General features: G+C 40.8%; 3 protein-coding genes across 3 annotated transcripts in view; all 3 read right to left on the bottom strand.

Moving 5' to 3' along the window:
* The window catches only part of chrna11 (cholinergic receptor, nicotinic, alpha 11), a gene marked incomplete at both ends in the record, with an annotated part of 30,191 nt that extends 29,272 nt beyond the window's left edge, over positions 1–919 (bottom strand). Inside the window, one exon of the mRNA XM_080838112.1 lies at positions 868–919. Within this exon, the coding sequence (XP_080694238.1) occupies positions 868–919 (52 nt within the window). The remainder of the gene's footprint in view (positions 1–867) is intronic.
* Positions 920–6,661: 5,742 nt separating this feature from the next.
* Positions 6,662–9,001, bottom strand: rps27.1 (ribosomal protein S27 isoform 1). Its single transcript, XM_080838148.1, has 4 exons — positions 8,952–9,001; positions 8,375–8,483; positions 8,133–8,243; positions 6,662–6,841 (listed from the first exon to the last, which is right to left on the bottom strand). The coding sequence occupies exons 1-4, from the start codon at positions 8,955–8,957 to the stop codon at positions 6,813–6,815; spliced, it is 255 nt and encodes an 84-aa protein (XP_080694274.1). The 5' UTR covers positions 8,958–9,001; the 3' UTR covers positions 6,662–6,812.
* Positions 9,002–10,077: 1,076 nt separating this feature from the next.
* lrrc71 (leucine rich repeat containing 71) lies at positions 10,078–17,688 on the bottom strand (the record flags this gene model as incomplete). Its single annotated transcript, XM_080836298.1, has 12 exons — positions 10,078–10,200; positions 10,588–10,679; positions 11,056–11,167; positions 13,404–13,480; positions 13,597–13,660; positions 13,799–13,900; positions 15,343–15,417; positions 15,617–15,700; positions 16,006–16,165; positions 16,851–16,919; positions 17,226–17,300; positions 17,633–17,688. The coding sequence occupies 12 exons, from the start codon at positions 17,686–17,688 to the stop codon at positions 10,078–10,080; spliced, it is 1,089 nt and encodes a 362-aa protein (XP_080692424.1).
* Positions 17,689–22,500: the final 4,812 nt, after the last annotated feature.

The raw sequence follows: 22,500 nt of genomic DNA on the forward strand, positions 1-22,500 counted from the left end.
AACAGGATTTAAAGACAGACAATGGAACGAGAGGGAGAGAGCTTTAATCCTGGACCGAAACAGAAACTTCTAGTCTGTCAGAGCTAAGTGTTTAGAATGACTTGTTCCCACATAGCAACGTGCTCTTTGCTCTTGGCTCTTTGCTACCACCACCCCGCACCCCCACTGCTTGGAACCGTGTTTCTCTGCTGCTGCAGCATGTTCACAAGCCCATCATAAGCCCGCCTGATCGCATCACATCCATAACCATGCCTGAGCTAGCTGCTGTTGCTGCCGCCGCTGCTGTGCTTTTATCCAGCAGCTACAGCAGCCACTGCCACAATCTGTTTACCCAGAGATTTAGAAATGGAGAGAGGGAGAGGGAGAGGGGAGAGGAGAAGGAGAGAGAAGATGGATAGAGAGGGGGAGGATGAGGGAGAGTGGAAGAGAGAGGATGAAATTTATGATTGCAGTTTGAATCTTGTCATGGGTAAAGCATGTTTATCTGACTGACTGTCTATTTCTCTGTCTCCCTGTTACTGCCGCTATTATTTCTGCAATGGATTTAACAGGCATCCTGACACCGAGGTGTAGTTGGAGGAAAACAGAAAAGCTAACAGGTAAGCATACAAGAGTACACTAACAAACACACACACACACACACACACACACACTCACACACACATACACATACACATGCACACAGACAGATTTTTAGCAGTCTCCTGGCTCCTCTTCTCCCCTCCCTCAGATATAACTCTCTGTCAAGCACACAGAAAACACACACAGACAGTCACACACACAGACAGTCTCACACACACCCACACCCACACACACACACATACTAACACAACAACCATACACAGCAGAAACAGAGTATAAACCTACCCTGCACCAGTGCTGAGAATCCACACAGAAGCAAAGCTAGCGAGCGCCACATTCCCAGGGATATTTAACAGCTTGGGTTAGAGAGAAGCAGAGAATGGCAGAGTGAAAGAGTGAGAAAGAGAGATATGGAAAGGAGGGGAGACAGGGAGAAAGAGAGAGAGAGAGAGAGAGAGAGGGGGTGAGGGTGCTGAGGAGTGGTGAGAGTGAAAGTAATAAAAATCTTGGAGGAGAGGTGAAGAGAGGAGTGGAGCGAGCTGCAGTGATTCAGACCCACTGATCAGGGGATGGAAAGAATGAGAGAACAAGGGGGGGAGAGAAAGGGGGAGAGAGAGAGTGAAGGAGAGAGAGAGAGAGAGAGAGAGAAAAAAAACAAGCGGCACACACAGAGGCTCCGCTCCTTGCGCTGCCGGCGAATCACAGCGACTGAGAGCAGAGGCAAAAAGCATCTGATTGATTCTAGACGCTCGAGTCAGCTTGCTCCCTCTCCTCCTCCTCCTCCTCCTCCTCCCCCCCCTCTCTCTCCCCCCCTCTCTCTCTCTCAGTAACTCGACCCCTCTCACTCTCCCACCTTCTCTTCCCATGTCTCTCACTCTCACCTGGGAGGGACAGACAATAGGAGGGAAGGAGAGGGGAGAAGAGGAAAGGGGGAGGGGGAGGTGAGGGGGGGAAGGACCAAGGAGAAAGGGTAGAGAGACACATCAGCTCTTCTGCCTCAGCTGACCTTCTTCACATTGTCTTTATGTCTTTTACTCTTCCTCTGTCTCAACCCTCAGTCTTCCTCAGTTTCTTTCTATCTCTGTCTCTCTCTCTCTCTCTCTCTCTCTCTCTGTCTCTCTCTCTCCTTTTCACCCCTATCTATTTCTCTCCTTATCACTCTCACACAAACGCAGGCTTTGGGAAAAAGACCTCAAACGTGGTTCTATGCTCCACACAGATAATGTCACACAAATAATGCCACAGAAGATCGCTTGCATGTGAGTGTTTTTGTTATCAACAGGGGGGGAGAGGGTTTGGAGATGAAGGTGAGTGTGTGTGTGTGTGTGTGTGTGTGTGTGTGTGTGTGTGTGTGTGTGTGTGTGTGTTTGTGTGTGTGTGTGTGTGTGTGTGCGCGTGCGTGCGTGCGTGCAAGTGTGTGTGAGTGAGTGTGTGTGTGTGAGTGTGTGTGTGTGTGTGTGTGTGTGTGTGTGTGTGTGTGTGTTTGTGTGTGTGTGCATGCGTGCGTGCGTGCAAGTGTGTGTCAGTGAGTGTGAGTGAGTGTGTGTGTGTGTGTGTGTGTGTGTGTGTGTGTGTGTGTGTGTGTGTGTGTGTGTGTGTGTGTGTGTGTGTGTGTGTGTGTGTGTGTGTGTGTGTGCATGCAGGACATCTATGTATCAGGGAACTTGTGATATGGAATAAATGCTTGTGATCTACAAAGTATACGGAAGAAAAAAGTAAATAAAAAGGGGATGTGCAATGTGTTTACTATTTTGTAATGAGATGCCCCAGCGGCACTGCCTGTAGCTAGGCAAGATTAAGACTTTTAACAGATTTTTATAATTGGATGAGAAGTACAGAGCTATCAATCAGTACAGCACCGCACCGCACAGCAACTTCTGAAAATATTTACGCTTCGTATGCACGTGTTGGCATGAGACACAATACATGTTTGTGATGTACTGGGGGTTGTACAAATGGTTTCTACAAATACAGATGGTGGTAATTCATGTGTATGTGAGGGATGTATATGACAAATGTGTGAATGCCCAAGTGTGTGGATATGTGTGTGGTGGAGGAGGCATGAGGAGGGTAAAGGATAGATGGGTGTCCGGTTAGATTGAGAAAGTGCTGGAATCTGCAGGAGGCCTGGAGAATGTGCTTAGTTAAACTCCACTCCTCATTCACCCACACGAAGTGCTGAGACAGGAACGCAGGAATAAGACAGAGAGAGGTAGAGAGAGAGAGAGACAGAGCGAGGGAGAGAGAGAGACAGAGGCAGACGAGGGAGAGAGAGACAGAGGGAGAGAGAGGGAGAAAGAAAGACAGAGACAGAGAGCGAGGGAGAGAGGGAGAGAGAGAGAAAGAAAGAGAGAGACAGAGAGCGAGAGAGAGAGAGAGAGAGAGAGAGAGAGAGAGAGAGAGAGAGAGAGAGTGGAAAAGGGAACTGTATAATAGATTACCCTATTACTTCAGCTGGCCTTCGGAGGCCTTCTCTCTCTGGGAAAATTAAGGGGTGGGTATTGCCAAGACATCTGGAGAGGGGGTCATGCACTGTGAACACATACACACTCTCTCTCTCTTTCACACACACACTTCCACATTATTACAAATGTGTTCTCTCACATACATAGAACCATAAGGTCCAAACAATGCTCTTATACAGTCAATCACCCATACACACACACTCACACACACACTTCCCTCTTCATCCTGACACAGAGCCAGAAATGAACAAGGGGAATAATCTAAACAGATGGAAAAGGGTTTGGCAGCCGGTTGGCAAAAGGAATTCATAATTGCCTGTCTTCCAATTTAACATTAAAGTGAAACTCATAAATAAAAATCCTGATTGAAGCGTGGAAATGCATAGAGTGATACTAGGCTCATATTTCAGTGTCATTTTGGTTAAAAATGGTTAAGCATGCCACAAACCCCAACAATAGACACTCAAGTCTTCAGTTCATTGCGGCATGAAAACCCTTGGCTATGAAAAATTCAGACTTTGTGTTTCCAAATTCAACAAGACAAAAATGGAAATGCTATGAAATCATTCCCCAAAATAAAATACATTAAATTAACCCCCTTCAGTTTTTAGTCTCTTTGAATTATGGTGGTAAACATTCAACAGTTTCCCTGGCAACCCTGTGCCAACCTCTGCTGCAGAAGGTTCCAGGAGTGTGATGCCTGCTTGGACAAGCTTAACAGGCAGCCATATCTCCAGATGTTTGGATGATTCATAGAAAGCAGATATATCTAGAACAGGTCTAGGGCCTGATCTGGTCCAGAGTAATGATGCATTCTGGGAAATTAAGTCATTAAAGATGAAGGAGAGTGTAATGTTTCTGAACCTATCTGCATTTCAGACTACTAAAGGAGTATGTAAAGTTAATCATTTATTTGTAGTTTTATGCGCTTGTTATACTTAATTTTTTCTTCAGTAATGCGAAAATGTTCATCAAGAAATGTACTAATATAATTTGGCAACACACATTAAAATCCTTCTTTTCTGTTCCAGGTCAGGTATCCTACTCAAGCGGGCTTCTCTGAAATGAACCAGCACAACACAAGTGCTTAGTGGTGTCGGTCAGCAGCAAGTGCTATATATTTGTTATTTAGGAAGGGAACCTTACCTTTTATCTGCAACCTTACCAAAGTTTGGAACTCTCTTCTATTGAATATTGTAGGACTTGATTGCTCACATAGATGACTTGGGATAAACTTTAGCATGGCTTTACATTGGATACTCGAGTGCTTATCAGTCTAGTCACATTGCCACTGCCCACCGTCTTGATGCATGCTTGGTTCATGTGTTCTGGAATTGAAAATTATACTACAATAAACCTAGATTGATACTGCAATATACTAGTCCGTCTACCTATCCTACTATCACTATCTATACAGAACCCCTTAGTACGTGTTGGCGCCTCCTGGTGGTGTATCTAAGAAAAGCATCTGTGTATGATAAATGATGATACCGTATGAAATGACCTGCTCATTGTTGTATTGAGGACAACCATCTATTAAATGTCAAGGTTTTTCAAGAACTCAAAATCACATGTTTAGAACATAAATGCTAGAGGTCTAGAGTCTGATCCCCAAGGGACTTTGAGGAACTTTAGGCCCCTGATGATGAAGATCTAACTGCTTAGGCGTTTGTTTCGCCTCATGAGCTCCAGTATGCTGTTCTGACTGCAGGAGCCATTAGTCAGTGCTGTGCTGTGTGTTTTTAATTGCTCGTAAAATTGGATTAGGCACTCGGCCACACTGACATGCACTGGCGCTTAATGGAGGATTATTGACAGCACCTCAGTATGTCTGCTGTTTTCCTTCTCTCCTCCTTACTAGCGTCTCATCTCTTTCCTTCTCTTCCACACTCTGTTGCCCTCTCTAATCTTGACCGTCACTTCTCATCTCTGGTATGTTCTTTTCATTTCTACACACGTCCAGTATTCCCTAAATACACCATTTGCCTGGATTTTTGTTTCAGTAACACGTTATGACTGTAGGCAGCATATCGGTAATCCTACTTTAAACAAATCGTTTAGATCCGTTGTCGTCTAAAGTAATTAGCACCAAATAGATTTTCCTTTGGAGGCTATAAAGTCTGTTTGCCATTACCTCCTGCTCTGGACATCCTTCAAAGTCTAAATGTTTGGACAAAGCAGTTTATTAGTCCACTACTGTTTGTTCTGGGCTCCCAAATACACTACATCTCCATTTGAGTGACAGCAGATTGTCCTTTTTGTTGTTCTGAAAGGTGTTTTTTTTTTGTCAGGTAGTAGTAATCAAGTTAAAGGCTAATGACTGAAATATATTTTAGCCTCTGCGGTGACGAGAAAGTTTCTTAAGAGGTCCATAATTCCAGACTACTAAATCGCAGTTATATTGCACCGCTTTTCATACTTTTAAGCATTCCTGAAAGATTCCTCAAGACATTGCCTGTCTTTGCATTTCCCAGCCATTTCTACAAAACTCCTTTTTATTTACCTTATTCAGTTTGCGACCTTTTAGAAAATTATAAAAGCTGTGGATCCCAATTACGTGTCACTTAACCCCAGGAAACAAGGAGTGTGGGAGGATACACACTCCTGGATCTTCAATTATGATTAAACAAGTCTGCTTTTCCCCAGGCCATTTCGTATCAGAAATTGTGAATGTATGAGGGAAACTACACAGCAAATCACGATATTCCCTTTTCATGTTTGCTAATGGCAAAATGGTATGCCAAGTCAGTCAGACCACCAAACATTCAGGGTTCCCACCCAGCTTAATTTGCATTTCAAGGACCCTTAATGAGATTTCAATGACCTTTCACAATCTACAAGTACACCTAAATTGAATACTACTTCATAGGTGACGTAAATGTGTTCATTCCAGACCATCCCTTTCTAAGGTTAGTCGATTGAAATGGAAACCATCACGCTTCAGAAATTCTTACAAAACATTGTCCATGGAAGAGGACAACATTTCATTAGACTGGCATCAGACAAAATCAAATGTCCTTTAAAACTATAACTCAATGAAAAAAAAAAATATTCCAGGTCTGGAATCTAAAAATCCCATGACTCTTCCAAGATTATCATTCTTAGGATTCATAAACTTACAGCACAATAGCATTTCCGCTGTTGTGCCAGGATATTCACCCCCTTTCTTTGGCTTGCCAAGATGACTTGAGGTGATTTCTGCATGCTATCATGCCTTCCGTGTACGGATTCCTATAAACTTCCGCAAACTCATAAATCTGAGCAGTGAGGGGCCTCTTAAAAGATTTTCTGCCAAACGCCCACACTGGATAGCCCACTCAGGACTCACCAGTTGCAGTCGCGTCTGCTTTCCATCACCCATGACCCAAAAACTCTCCATCCTCTGAGCCATTGAACTAGGTGGCTCAATACCACATTACGTGAGCACCTATAGGAATGCTATGTAAAACTCCCTTATCTAAGCAGCTGATTAACATTTCAACATTAAACAACTGAAACATGTATGCTGGATTATGTACTGATGGACTCAGAGTAATTTATGGAGTTTAGACAGGTTGTGGGAAAGATTAAGGTCAGACCCAAACATACATCAAGAGAAGACAGGTGAGACGGCAAACATTTAGCCAAATATTTTTTACTGAGACAAAGAGACCAGATGAGTGATGTTGCAGAAGCAGGTTGTGGGCTGGGCTTAGTGCAGCCTATTCAGCCCAGGCCCAGCACTGCCGTGGTCCTCGTCTCCCTCTCCACTAGGCCCTGACATCGCTAGTGCTGCTTCCTCCTGAAAGAGCAACCTGGAAACAAACAAAGCAGATTAACCTATTAATAATCATGATCACTTTTCACTCAAGCCATCTAGAAACTGTACACATTTCAATATTACCATGATTTAGTAATTATGAACACATACATTAGAACCATATGCATCATGGTGAGTTTTTAGCCATTTTGTGGTCTCCGGTTCTGATGTTTTCATATATATTTTTATACAATATGAGTCCACTTAAAAGACTATCCAAGCCGTACATTCTGTACTTAATTCTCTGCACGCGTTTCAACCATTTTAAAAACAAGACTGCATGCTGTGTCTAAGGCCGTTTCTGCCATTCACTCAAACAAGAGCCATGGGGAGCAAGGTTAGTGATGGTCAACCAGCCCAACAGGGAGCAGAACTTTAGGCAGAAGCTTTTCGAATGAGATAAGCACAAATGGTTCAGGTACTCTCTCGATCAATGACAGTACCCCTTGATTTATCATCTCAATTAGTATTGATCCTTCACACTCACTTGTTTTGAAATTAATTGGAAATGTTTACAAAAGCACTTCTCAGGGCAATTTCCTTGAAAAGAACCCCAATATGGATGTTAAAAAAAAATCTATGTAAAATCACTTAAATGCCTTTTTGTCCCAAACCACCATGCACTGTAATTATTCTTATGGAGATAAATGCCTGCCCCTTGCACAATAAGCCTATCTCAATTAAGTCCCACTTTGGATGATACATCACCATTGGAACAAGTGGATCAAATAACTTGAGAAAAATGGTGAACCCCGCCCAAGATTCGGAACCATACTGCATAGGTTCATAACCCTGTAATGTTCACATTTATATTTGTATGACGATCCAAAAGGGTTACTAGTTTACTTATACTATTATACAATGTTTTACTTTACTTACTGCTATACTGCATTCTTTTTTACTAACAGGGTGTTATTTTACAAACGGTATAGTTAAGTATGACCAAATCAAAGCTCAACAACGACACCGACTTTATCAAAGGGAAATGGTGAATTTACACAATACATTTTTAATACTATTATATTTCTACTCTTTGTGTGACTAGACAGATTGTTTTATCAAACTTGAATCGTTAAAACTACTCCCACCTTCAATCCTATGACATGATACATCACTGTTTAACAGAATCTGAAGAGGATCAAGACATTTTCTAACCAAGGTCAAAATCCATCCACAGTCGAGGCAAAGACATTGAACACACAGAGACACACAAACACATCACTTAAAAACAAATGACAAGAACCCCCGAATATGTGCCCAAACACATAAAATATATAGGAACTGACCTTCAGTGAGCCGGGCTTTGCCACCGGTGGGCTGGCACAACACTGTCGAACAACCCACGCACAGCACCACTGTCTGTGCATGGCTGAAGACTGTCGTGATCTTGTAACATCCTGAAACAGGTCAAGCAGATTTCAGTTGTATACGGCCATGCATACATTGTATATCGGCACGAAACAATTAGAACGGGACAGAACTTAACGTGATAATAATTGACAATGCAAGATCTGATGTAGCAACATACCTGGACACTTCACGTCCATAAAGTAAGAATTAGGACTCTGGACAAGACGCTTCTTCTTGTGCCTCCTCCTCTCCTCCTCGGGGGTTGGGTGCAACAAGTCTTTTGCGAGCTGTAAACAGTGTTAAAGAGGTTAGTAAGAATTTGTATTCTATGGACTCCCATATCATTGCCAGATGCCCCTCGACTCGCATCGTTATCGTAACCCTGATGGACCTTAAAGTCAGAAAGGCAACCATTTCGAGCAGTTGACAATAATACAATTAATAATTATCATATTATTTCGGCTAGGCAACCCGTGGTTATTGTAGTACTTTAATGCGCCACAAACAACTACCCACACTATGCAACACCACAGTCCATGACTTGATATGTGCGCCGCCATCTTGTACCCGTGTAGCGAATATGCACGCTACCGAGCCATTCAAACTCTTAGTCTACTGACGCACTGTCAGAAGCTTTCACCCCAGAAAACACATCATTTTGAACAATAATGTATCATGCGCTGGCACGTAAATTCATATGTGAGGGGAATGGCTTGATCGTCTAATAATGCGATCAACACGGAGTCTGTACTCACTGGCATGTTGGCGAAGAAATAGCCGCCGCCGGAAAGGAAGTTAAGCGGAAACGGTAGAAGAATATGAACGGGGCGCGTGTGCACAAAGAGGAAGAGTGCTGCATTCATTCTAATGTCAGCGTCAAAATAAAAGTCCCCTTTGTTTGAAATGTTGACTGCATACTCGTTCACGGGCTAAATGTGTATTATAAGACACATTGGTAACTACATGTTCAAAAATAATGTTAGCACGTAATTTGGCCAAACTCACTACCGGCACTACAATAAAACTGGCACGCTTGAAAATTGTATCATTCAGTTTTCGCCTTCCTTGACCTGTGTTTATTTAAAACTAAAGGTTACTAAACATAAATCATGTTAAAGGCACCCAGTGCATCTTTGGGGGCTTAAAAATAAACATTCAATTTCTAGTCTTTTTTACACGTGGTAAGTTTCAATAACACTATACCATTACATATCGACATTCAAGGAGCAAAGATGAGACGTCGTTGTGTGGTGAGAACTGATAGAAAACAAACATAGTAAACAACAACAATCGCCGCAATTTTTTCCCCCAACTCTTTATTTATTGGTGCCACCAATAAATAAAGCAGGATTCCAGTCAGTCAATGGAAAAATGGCCTCTCCCCACCGGCGATTGTTGTTGTTTACGATTTTCTATCAGTTCTCACCACACAACGACGTCTCATCTTTGCTCCTTGAATGTCGATATGTAATGGTATGGAGTTATTGAAACTTACTACGTGTAAAAAAGACTAGAAATTGAATGTTTATTTTTCGAGTCTCAAGCTAAGCAAATACCTAAGCAAATCTCTCTTACAATAGTAAAATAGTATAATTGTTTAGATTGCTGGTTACCAATTCTATTACTCAGGTCATATGGACACTGATAGCATGGTGCACAACATACAAGGTCCAGACAGGCCAAATAACAGTTAAGTAGAAAATATAATTTTAATGGATTCATGAGATTTTACACACTTTAAAAAGTAAGCTCTTTAAACTCTGAGACCACCACAGTAAACAGAGAATTACATGAGTGGCTACAAATGTGTGGACACATGTGAAATTAGAGCAAATCATATTTCTTAAACAAGTATGTATTCAAAATCTCCTCCGCAGTCCTTTACTCGGCTGGTCCGTGTCCCTCTTCGGCCTGAGTGGCGGAGCTTTTGTTGAGAGGATCTCTGTGGGTCATCAGCTCCTGTATCTTAAGGAAGCCCTCGCAGTCAGAGGGGAAACAGTTTTTCTAGAGACCATAGAGAGATATAGAACCTTTAGGATGTGATGATTTGTAGCAAGATTGAAGCAGAATGTTTGTTATGTCAGTTATGTGCATCACACACTTGTGTAGAAGTCTTGTGAAAATATAATGATATTGAAACCCATTTGTAGCTAAAGTTGAAACATGTTCTAGATTTACTCCACACATTGTCAGGAATGTTACTCAACACATTGTCAGGAATAACAGGAAACACAGGAATAAGTTGGTGTTTTTCGCTGGCTACAACTTTGTGGAACTGAGCAAGAAATGCGAACATCAGTAAAACCTATACAATGGAAGATGAGATTAGAGAAAAGCCAGAGCAAAACCGGCTATTTTTCATCTTTGTTTGTGATCATGTATAGGACTCACACTCAGACCGAGCCGCAAGAGGCCTCCCCCATCACCCTGGGCCTGCAATGAGGAGTAGAAGAGCTGCATAGACTTCTCTGTCAAGAGGTTGCCTGCCCAGAGAGAATATATACGGTGACGTACGGTGAAATATGGGCACCATTTTACACCATAATTCACATTTATCGTCCATGTTTCAACTAGCCTGGATACCAGACCGAATTTAGCCCCGCCCACAATATTTGAGGTCTGGAAGTTATATTCTGACTAGAATTATGAGTATGACATCGTCAGGCTATGTTTCTACACCTTTATTACATGATCTTAAAAGTTACAGTCAGTTATATTATACATTTATATTACTTATAATTAGCGGTTTGGTCTGACCACAATGTATAGTTCACACCAGTGATTCTGGGGGTTGTTTTTAAAATATCTAAATAATTACACTGCATCTTTAAGAAATCTGCAGACAGACAGATAGCTGACCTGACAGATTGAGGGACGTGAGAGCAGTGTTTCCTGGCATAATGATTTCCCCTCCAATGTGTTGCACACCTGGATCCAGCAAGGAGCTCACTATGTCCCCCCCATCAGCTGACTGAGAAACACACACACACACACACACACACACACACACACACACACACACACACACACACATTCATCAGCATAAATAACTGAAAGCCTGGTTTGAGGCTTATCTCCCTCTGGAACGAAATACTGTTTTCTGATTGGCTAATGGGGTGTACAATAAGTTCGTATAGATGGACACCTTGGACGTAGTCCCAGTAGAAAAGTTAAATCGCCGTTCCATATCAATGCTCTTGAATGGTTACCATTGACACCAACGTAACAGGACTTTCTCTAATGCGAGCACTAGGCTTCAAATCAAGAATTCATCAGGTTATTATGCATATTAAGTTTCCTAAAGATAAAGGAAATTCTAAATAATAATAATAATAAGAATAAAAAACTTTTTGGATGTTGTAAACGGGAGATAAGCGGGATAACGGCCTCCGAGCTGTCCAGTTCTACAAAGATAATGGACTTCGCGGCGCAACACCACTCCGCTGCGCGTCGTGGCGTTCTTTGCCCCGCAGCGTCCATTATCTTTGTAGAACTGGACAGCTCGTCGGCCGTTATCCCTTACTTGTAGCATACATATCTCAAATCAAACTGTCTTTGGCTACAAAATATATTGGGTTATACTACTGTAAACTGGATTATAATAAAGTTGGTTATTGTTTATAGCAATATTACCCCAGAAATGTGCACTTATTTTTAGAGGTGAATTGCACAGCCAGCCAAGGCCTTCCACACAAATGGAGGTAAACCATACTCAAACAGTGATGACATGATGTCATATTCGACTCCTGTTTGCAATCTTATCTGACCACAGCAACAGAGTGTCAGAGTCATTTATGAGGCCCACGGTTCGTCTGTTCACCCTTTTCAACTGAGGCTTTTTCATCTGGCAAACCCCAAAATACTCACAAGTCAGAACTTCATACAAGCTGGGAGAGTTTGTCGGGAATTCAAACTTACCTTACTTTGTCCTAAGTTGTTCTTGTCCTTCAGATAAGTAAAAAAAAAAAAAAAACAAGGAAAGTAAAAAACAAGGACTATTACTACTGCATATTATTGTTATTATTAGACAGCAAGTAGAGATGCATTTCCACATGTGGGTGAGTGTGAGTGTGATTGGGTCGTGATGTGGACACTTCAACCAATCCAAGAATGGTTTCACACTACTACCCCCGGTTGGACAATGTGCAGGGCAGACTGCCAGACTGACTGTTCACTTTGTTCGAAAAATGGTTGCATGAGCCCTGTGTTTACAATTGTGTCTCAAGATGCACAGAAACCATCCATTCAGCAAAGGTAAGAGTTTACCATGAACTCAACCTATAGTTGATAATTGATGATATTTTTTTCAAAGGACATATTTGCATGCACGCAGCACAGGGCTATGTCAGAGCTGTATATAAAGAGTTTCACCACTCCCGTTGATGGAATGTCAACTTTTTTCCCCAGTATACGGCAGCTCAAAAGTTCCAAGCATTGGTGTCAGTCAACGCAACTAGGCCTATATTTGTTTAACTATACTTGTTTAACTATGCAGAAGTAAGTTTTATGAGTAGGTGTTGAAATATAAACACAGTGTATACGTATTCTATTGCGTAATTTCAGTATTCTTTAATTAGGTATTCCCTTTTCAATAGCATGGGCTAATCTAAGGATGCTTAGGGACTTGAGTTAGTGTAAGGGTTCCTTAAAGGTGTAGTGTGTAGGATTGAGGGGGATCTATTAGCAGAAATTGAATATAGTATTCATAATTGTAAAGCGAAATCATAAAGAAAAACTAAATCAGGTCAGGCGATGGCAAAAACAAGATAAACATTGGTGTGGCTTTTCCCAGATGAAAATCACACATGAGGGATGATGATGTTTGCAGAGTGATGCCATAGTTGCCTGTTTTCTGTTGGACAGGTAATTTAGCCTACCAATCTCAATGCAATTTGCTGTTTGAAAGTTTTAGCTACGTACATGGCCAGGGGCATAGTTACCAACACAAGTAATCTTTTCCCCCGTGTCGATGTTGAAAAATATCGAATTACTACCAGTGTTGTAATTTTACATTTGTGCCAATACTGAAATTTATCTCTGTTATTTGGAACCCAAAAAAGCCTAGGCCAACCAAGTTACAAAAAGGCCTCCTGGTAGTTACGAACAGGAACTCAAGTTATGAAAAGGGCCTACAGGTCCTATTTCAGGTTACATAAAGGCCCTTACAGCTAACTCTCTATCTCTTTCATATGTGATTATCTCCTTGCCTCTGAGTCAACCACTGATGGCGGTCTGTCTTTGGCCACAGGCTTCTGTCGGTTCCGTTGCGCTTTAGTGTCAGAGGCTGAGGGGATACAAGAGAGAGAGAGAGAGGGCAGACAAAAGGAGACATGATTATAAATAATGCCTGGTTTGTGTTATCTCAAGCACAAAAAGAAGTTACTGCTACTTTTGTGTTACTTTTTTTGGCCAGTTTTAGTTCCTCTTTCTTGCCGGACCCTACTTGACTGCCTGATGTCTTCTCCTGCAAACAACGTAAACATTTACGCATTTGACACAACATCATATTTGGTCTACACTATCTCAACAGCTCACAATTTTTTACCATCACGGAGGATACACAGAAGAAAAAAATAATAATAAGTAGGACCAAGAGACTCACCTTCTTCTTGGAAGAGCCCTTGGCCGCCTTGCTGACATTTTGCTCTACTGAGCAACTACTGGGGACGGAGACAGGGCGATCAGTTCCCAAATCCTGAGTGGGCTTGAGAGAAGGGGATTGAGGGGGGAGGACTGCTTATTTTTCAGCCGGAGGATGAGGATGGTTACACAACTTCAATCAACATAAAAAAAGCAAACGTGTCACATAACCCCATTTACACCTTGCATTAACATGCAATCTGGGAGCGATCTTAATATCCAGATAACAAACACTCAGATCTGACCTGTGCATCCACACCAGTGTGCACTGTCATTGAATCGTATACCCCACTTGCCACAGTAAATGAGAAAGCAATGTTATTTTCCCAGTCCTGATGTGAGCCTGTAAACCTCTGGAGGTACTGTGGCTGATCTCTTAATATTCCCATCACGCTGCAGCAAGCTGTGTATGTTTACAGACTGCATTAGCAAGTCTCTATCCCTATCCACATCAAATATTCAGATATTCAGATATATATCCTATGTTAATGCAAACCACAAATAGGCTGTGCAATTTTTTGGCATTATTTTGCTAGCTGTAAAAGTACTGAAATCTTTTCCTTTCTCCATGATTATGGTGATATTTATGACAGGGTCTGGACATCTTCTCACATACAGCCTCACGTTACATACATACACCTTGTTACTGTGTTTTTGTTTGTGAAGGACATATATGTATAAAGCATATGCTAACAAGGCTTTCTACACATGATATCATTTCAGATCTCTTTTGACATGTTAAGCAAACCACCACATCCTCTTCCACTTCATCTCTAATCTCACCATAAGTGTCTATGCTTCAGCATAGTACGATCACATTGAACATTTGCACAAGAATGTCTTTTTTTATCACACTTTACTGTTTACCCAACTCTTAACTGTATTACCTGTACTTAGAATACTTTTTTTTTACTGTTTTACTGTACTAACCGTACTTACACCACTTACTAATCATTATATTACTAATACCTGATTCACTTCTTTTTACTTATTACCACCACTAATACTTACACCTGCACTTTATATATTTCACATTTATATATTTCACATCTATCTACACTTCCTACCTCAAGTGAGAACCATCCACAGAGATACAGCCTAATAAAACTTGCCAATTCTGTCAGAAGTGATCTTTAAAGCCCCTGAGTGTAAATGTAATCTTTTCAAGTTTTCTGAAGTACAATTCATCTCCAAACTGGGAATAAACAGAAGGTGCTTTGTAGGATTCCCAGGCCACAGGTGTCCTACAACAGACTGGAAGATAAGTGTATGCTGTAATAATAGCAGCCTTTTGGAAAAAGAGATATTCTTGGCTGTCAAGCTACTGTGTGATCATGTGATGCATGCAACTCTAAATGACAAATACCTTGGGAAGGGAGAATGTCAATATAAAGGACCTTAGACTGTGCTTCAAAAACCGGTGACCAACTATTCCCCAGGTTCGGACCACAACATATGGGTTAAACTCATACATGGCCTGATTCAATAAGGAAATGCTTAACTTACTGAATGATCTCTCTGAATCTTAAGCCTCCGTCTTTCAACTATCTCTTCATGGGTCAGAGGGAAAGGGCTCAAAATCTAAAAGGGCAGAAAGACATGGCGAGAGAGAGAGAGAGAGAGAGAGAGAGAGAGAGTGAGAAGCCAAGACGGAAGAGTGTTTTACATACAATAACATATGACTGAACAGAGCCTACAATGTAGCCTCCTGGCTATTCTTTGGTAAATGACACTTATCACAAGGGGGACAGAAGTGAGGGACATAATTTGAAAGGTGCACCTCTGCCAGGACAGCAGCCCCTGCGTCCCCTATGTGGTTGTTAGCCAGAGAGAGACACAACAGAGAGCGGTTGAGGCGCAGACCCTAAAAGGACACACACAAAAAAATAAACCACGGAATGGGACCAACCATGCAAGCACAACGGTTATAACGGTTATATGCAAGCAAATTATAGTAATAAACTTCTACTTTTCACTGTCTTTCATCTAAATACATCATCATTTCTGCCAATACTTCTCACATTCTTCACATGGAAGCCTTGCTTAAACTTTTAGACAGGCATTGGCTAACACACTGGTCCATCTATTTTCTTTGCGATGCTGTGGTCAGATACAAAGCACAAATCTGTGGGGTGTTTGTTTAGATTCTAATCATGTTAAAGCACTTACCCATGCAATGTGCCTGGCCCCTGCGTCACCCATGGAGTTGAAGGCCAAGTTGAGAGAAACAAGGTTCTTGTTGGCAGAGTGGATGGTGGAGAGGGCTGAGCCAATCAGTCGGGCTCCCTCCTCTCCAATCTGATTGTGACGCAGTGATAAGTGGGCTACACTAAAGAGGGGGAGAGAAGTCAGGAGGATGAAGCCAGGTTAAACTGTGAAAATGCTGTAAAAAATACAATGTGAAGTATGGGGAAAAGCTAGCTGGCTATTTTTTATATGGGGGTAAGTCAGGAGGAACATTATGATCATTAGATTTAGACATGATTCTGTGGCTAAAAATAAAAGATGGAAGATCTGCAGCAGTTGCTCAGACACAGTACAACTACATTTTATTTATGACAAAATAACATAGTCTTCAAACAGCAAGAGACCTTTCAATGACTGTAGGGAGATAATGATTTCTATGACAAAAGGGAGATAATGATTTTAGGCTTCCCCCTCAGATTGTTCTGTTCTGGCACTCTTGCATTCTCTTATCTTCCAAGTGCTCTTCCTGTACCACTTAACGCACAGCCATCACTCCCAAGGAAAATGTCATGACACAGATAATAATATTTATTACATTTCAGCTTAAATGTGAGGTTAATAACACACACCTCACTGAGGTTTATACAGAGTGCTCCATACGTTCATTTACACTGTTATTTTTTAAATGACAGTGAGCCCCTCATAACCTTAACATCTTAACTTATCTTTGAAAAAGAGATGAAGGGCATGCTTGAACAGAATGAGAGGGAGAGAGAGAGAGAGAGAGAGAGAGAGACAAGCAGAGCCAGAGAAAAGGGAAGACTCACTTGCTGTCTTCAGACATTAGGAGATGGTAGCTGTTCTCAGCCATTGGATTCCCCTCCAACACCACTGTCCTGCCACAAAACCAGAACCACACTACTGTGTCACAATCACATCAGAATCACATGATACTGTTATCAAAGTAGATAAATGGCAGCACACACATGAATAATCACATGTATGTAATATTATACACAACTATAGTATGAACTGTACTTTTTCGCATTAGACATGTTAAGTACACAGGTATTATGACTGCCTCGGGTCAATGTTTAGGTCAAGTCATCAATTATAATAAAACATCCATCATATAGGTGAATGTAATCCATCAGGAGGGTCAGTGTTGGTGCATGGGTCCTAAGGCCAAACACTGACAGCACCTGAGGCTGCAGCATAGCGGCAGGATGGTCTTCAGGGAGAGGAGAGTATGCGTGATTAGGTCCGCCTGCCAGAAGCTGCAACAGCACACAGGAACTTCTGTTATTCACAGTTAAAGCATTTGGCAGATCTTTTTAATCCAAAACAATTTACAAGAGAGGTTGAGAACAATACCGATTAAGTGTTATAGTTGATAAAAGAGCTACATAGCTATCGTTCAATAACGTTAGACTTAAGTGCTAGTGAAAGGTTGAAGGTTACACAAAAATATTGAAAACACACATCTGTGCTTGTGAAGTACTCAATGCACACAACAGAAACACATTTTAACACTGCTTCACCAAAGTACTTTCGTACATGTCGTTTCAAAGGATTTTTTTAAAGTTATTTTCTCTTCCTCAAGACTCACTGTATTGTCTGTAGATTGTGTAGGGATGGTACAATCTTGTTCAGTGCCTTGGTCATGACTTCATCCACCTTCCACCCTGTAACAGTGCAGTGGCCCTGTTATGCGATAACACTCTGACTAGACTTCCACAAGCTGTCATGTGCAACTCAACTTCCATTTGAATTCAATTTCAAAATGTCCACATGTAACAATATACTTCATCACTAAATTTAAGTAGCATATTTGTAACAAATAAACATCTCGAAGTGCAGCTCTGCATGCAGTATACTGTAGCACAAGTAAAATCCTATTCCTAACCGCAGCAATATTCAATTTTATACACCTCAGTTTCTCAGTTTGCATTCTGTGTTATGGTCCTGAAGCTGCTATCAATCCTTCCAGCAATCCAAATAATACTTACACTGTAAAAGAAAAAGCACTCTAAGTCCTTACCTAAGACTTTGATTGCTTTGACACTCCGGGGATCCTCACTCTCCATCTCAACCAGTAATTGTCGTTTAGGACACCGAGATCCATGTGATTGGCTCTCTGTGGAACCTTACATTTTTTGATTAGCCATTTACAAGATAAAGTACATACGGGTGACAGCGACGTCTATGACCGTGGCATTCCTTGAACCTGGCTTGGTCCCAATTTATATAAGGCTTTTTTATTACAGTGTGCTTAAGTAATTGATGAAACTATGCACTTCCCAAGTAAGTACACACATGTAAATCAGTGCTTCATTTGAATAACACTAAACCAAACTAAAACTAGGCTACATCTCAAATATAAAGGATACATTGTAATTATTAATGAATTAGCCTACATATTAAGGACACACAGTATCCTACCTAAGGACACTTCATATAAAATGTGGCGTTGCTAATTATCTAACATGACTACCGAAAATCAGCACTGAGCCCCACTGGTTGCTATTTTGAAACCACTTCTATCTCACCTCCAATCCCTTTCTCGATGGATGGCGACAGGGCTCCGGAGGGTCTGGGTGTTACCGTAGGGATTTCACTCATTCCCAAAAGAGCAGAAACTTCAAGAAAGTCTGCTTCCAGATTACCAGTGCACTGGTAGTCATCTACAGAATGCCCAACCCCAATAACCATTGCAGTCATAACTAAAAGTAGACCATAATCAATATAATTTACAGAAATGTTGACGGGAACTTGATGTGTGCTAAAACTGCCAGCGCTTACCAATGTTTTGGGCCGGACACCTGTCTTGAACATGCAGTACTATGAAACAGACAAGAAGTCCATCAGAGGGCAAAAGTTGTAAGAATTTTAAAGGCACCCAGTGCAACTTTCGAGGCTTAAAAATAAACATTCAATTTCTAGTCTTTTTTACACGTAGTAAGTTTCAATAACTCCATACCATTACATATCGACATTCAAGGAGCAAAGATGAGACGTCGTTGTGTGGTGAGAACTGATAGAAAATCGATAACAACAACAATCTCCGCCATTTTCTTTATTTATTGGTGCCACCAATAAATAAAGCGGGATTCCAGTCAATGGAAAAATGGCCTCTCCCCACCGGCGATTGTTGTTGTTTACGATCTTCTATCAGTTCTCACCACACAACGACGTCTCATCTTTGCTCCTTGAATGTCGTTATGCAATGGTATGGAGTTATTGAAACTTACTATGTAAAAAAGACTAGAAATTGAATGTTTATTTTTCATTGAATGTTTATATAAAGTTGCACTGGGTGCCTTTAATACAAGTAAAATATATCAGGGGTATTGATCGGTTGCTGTAATCCCTGTGAATGAGGAAGCAGGACATCCGTGAGACTGAACTCCTCAGTCGAGAGTAGCTGTCAGACTTTTTCTCTTGACATTAATTGTCACAATGCCTTCGCACAGTGTTACCCTTTGTAACCATAAAATGCAAATGTTTGGTGACATATTTTTGACCTAGGATACGTTGCTCTGTTGTGTCAAGATAACATGAAATAACTTCCGTCTTAAATCATTTTAAGGATAAATCAAGGCATCCATAACTGGAATCAACCCCTTTCCAAGCAAGCTTAGCTAACGTTGACGTTTCTTTGGCGTTAACTTACCTGCTGTTTTCGAATTAATGTCTTCCACTCCCTTTTCGCTTTTGTCTTTTTGAATTCTCTCTTTCTTCTTCATTGTTTCCCTGTGTATTGCAATGACTTCTGCTTTGGGATGAAACACAAGAGTTAAAATGTTTTGATCATCAGTAAAGCTAACGTTATCCCTTCCAAGTTATCTTAGCTTCAGCGTTATGACGTTACCCTACCAAGACTCGGCCACCTGTTTGCTTGCCTGCAATAAATAGGCTACCCCGACAAAACGATAACGTGTTCCTTACTTACCTTATATTGGGTGTTATTAGGTGGCGTACATTTCCAGAGGAAACCAGACAGCTGACTCTGCTCAGTGCGACGTCTGTTCCCATGACAACCCTCCATAAGAACCACCATTGTATTTCCTCGTTATTGGCTTTCTTTTTTGGTTTGTTGAATTTAACATCAAATGAAGTGATATTCGTGGCAGGACTCGTCTGTTCTCACTATAATAGCGTCTTGTGCAAAAAAGACTAGCATCACTTTACTACTTAAGTGTAATTCTGGGGTTGTTAGCACTAGTGACTCCAGTTCTTAAACATCAACACCAGCAGCTGTATGAGACCACAGGTTCGGTGTATCCTGACCCATATAACCTTTAAGTGGTTCACCAGACCAGTTGCCACATACATGCCATACATTTTTTTATCATATAAATTCTTCAGCACTTGAAGAAACTGACCATGACTTGGTGTGATTGAATGTGGGCATTCTGTTTCAACTGCGGATATGAAGGAGTCTTACTACTACTTGTCTTTGTCTAATGCAAATTCCTTGACCTTGCCATTTTTTTTCTAACCCAGACCTGTAGTGAGAGCCTGTGACCTCTCAGTAAGTCTGACTGCGTTTTTGAACAAACATACAAACAGGCCAAACAAGAGAGCATCTCGACCATGAAATCCCATTACTGCTCTTGATGGAAAGTGCCTTTCCATAAATAATGCATGGCTATTTAGCAAAGATGAATGGGTCATCAAAAAATATTCACGGTATGGATGAGGAATGCAAGTAAATCATATGCCATTTAGTTGCCAACATGGCTTTCCCTCTCTTGGGAGAATCCCATCACAAAGATTTACATTTGATTGCTACCACTGCAACATTTAATTTAATATAAAAGAAAATCAGTCTCTATCGTTTGCTTCAACAAGAGCTTGGATCTAAGATAGATGACTGTAGCCTAGTCCCCTCCAGAAACATTTATAAAGGAAATGGTATGGAAAAAAATGCTATTAGGCTATGCGATTTTATTAAAATGCATTTTATTTTAAAAAGAACTTACTGCATATCTAGCAATACACTTAAATGATGCTGTAAAGCATTTCTCAAGAGATGAATCTGAGTAGATGTCTGATGCTTCTCTGGTAAAATTCATGAGCAACAAGAAGGTATATTCACAATAATGTAGTGCTTTTTTTATTAAAAAACAAACAAACAAACAAAACAAATAGAATATAAAACCAAAAGTAAAAACCAACAGCATTTTATGACTTTAGAATCATAATTACAAACTTTGAACCAGAGTGGAAGAAGTTTTGACAAACTGTACACAACATCACAAAATGTCTGCCAGTCTGCCCTTATACAATGCTTGCATCTTATTTTGTGATTGTCTAAAAATAACTAAACCAATCACACAAAAACACACAAATACAAGAAATACAAGCATCATAGTTAATGACCGCTATCACAAAAACGGAACCATTTTTTTTTCATTAAAAAAAAACAAACAAATCAAAAGAAAAGGAAATTAAGAACATGATATCTGCCGCTGACAGTATCGCCTCTGGGTCCTGTCACGTTCAGAAATATCACGGGTTTGTTTTTTTAGTGTTCAACACTTTGCAGCAAAAAAACGAGGAGCCACTTTTGTTCACTCTCCTCGGAAAAGTAATAATTAATAATAATGTCGATATTGATAGCTACAGTGACAGATGGCGTTGTCAGGGTCACTGTAATGCCCCAATGCCTTTGGGAGGTTGATCTGACAATCCTTTCGCTCATGCATGTTAAATCGAATTTGGGGTTTTAGGCAACGAGTTTCATGTCTTTCTGGTTGCTCAACCACTGGGTACCTTTCTGCCTGCCCCAAGCTTACATGTGACGAGTATAGAAATACAAATGGCATAATAATAATTAATATTAATAATAATAATAATAATTAATAATAATACATATAAGGTTGATTCCTGTACAATACACAAAATCCATTATCAAGATATTGCTTTAGGAGACTCCTCTCACATTTTCCCAGTCAGTATATATACATAGCTTGGCACTATACAACGCTCTGTCCTCTGTCAGTTTTTTTATTTATTTTTGAATTTAGCCTTTCCTGTCTCCCTCTCTTCTCCTGTTTTTCCACCTCCCAAAGAGGGACAAACACACACACCTGTCTCTCTCAGCACAGGTGCGGAGAAAAGGAAATCTCATCACAATCTGTTATTAACATTCTCCATGGCAACCAGAAAAACACCAGGAAAGAAATTTAAAAAGGAACCAAGAGACCCCCCCCTCCCCACAGAAAATCTGACATCACAAGATACACTGTTTTCTCGGCCTCCATCATATCCCATTTCTACTGTTTAACTATTAATCATAATTAATTCATCAATATTTTTTATCATTGCTGTCAAGCCCTTAGTTTTTTTTTTCTTTTCAGTTTTTAAGAATTCTGGTGGTAACCTCAGACACTCGCACACATGTGTACACACACACACACACACACACACACACCAGTCAGGACCATGGCATTCTAAGGCGATACTCAGGCC

The sequence above is a fragment of the Sprattus sprattus genome (assembly GCF_963457725.1).
Source record: "Sprattus sprattus genome assembly, chromosome: 4".
Lineage (NCBI taxonomy): Eukaryota > Metazoa > Chordata > Actinopteri > Clupeiformes > Clupeidae > Sprattus > Sprattus sprattus.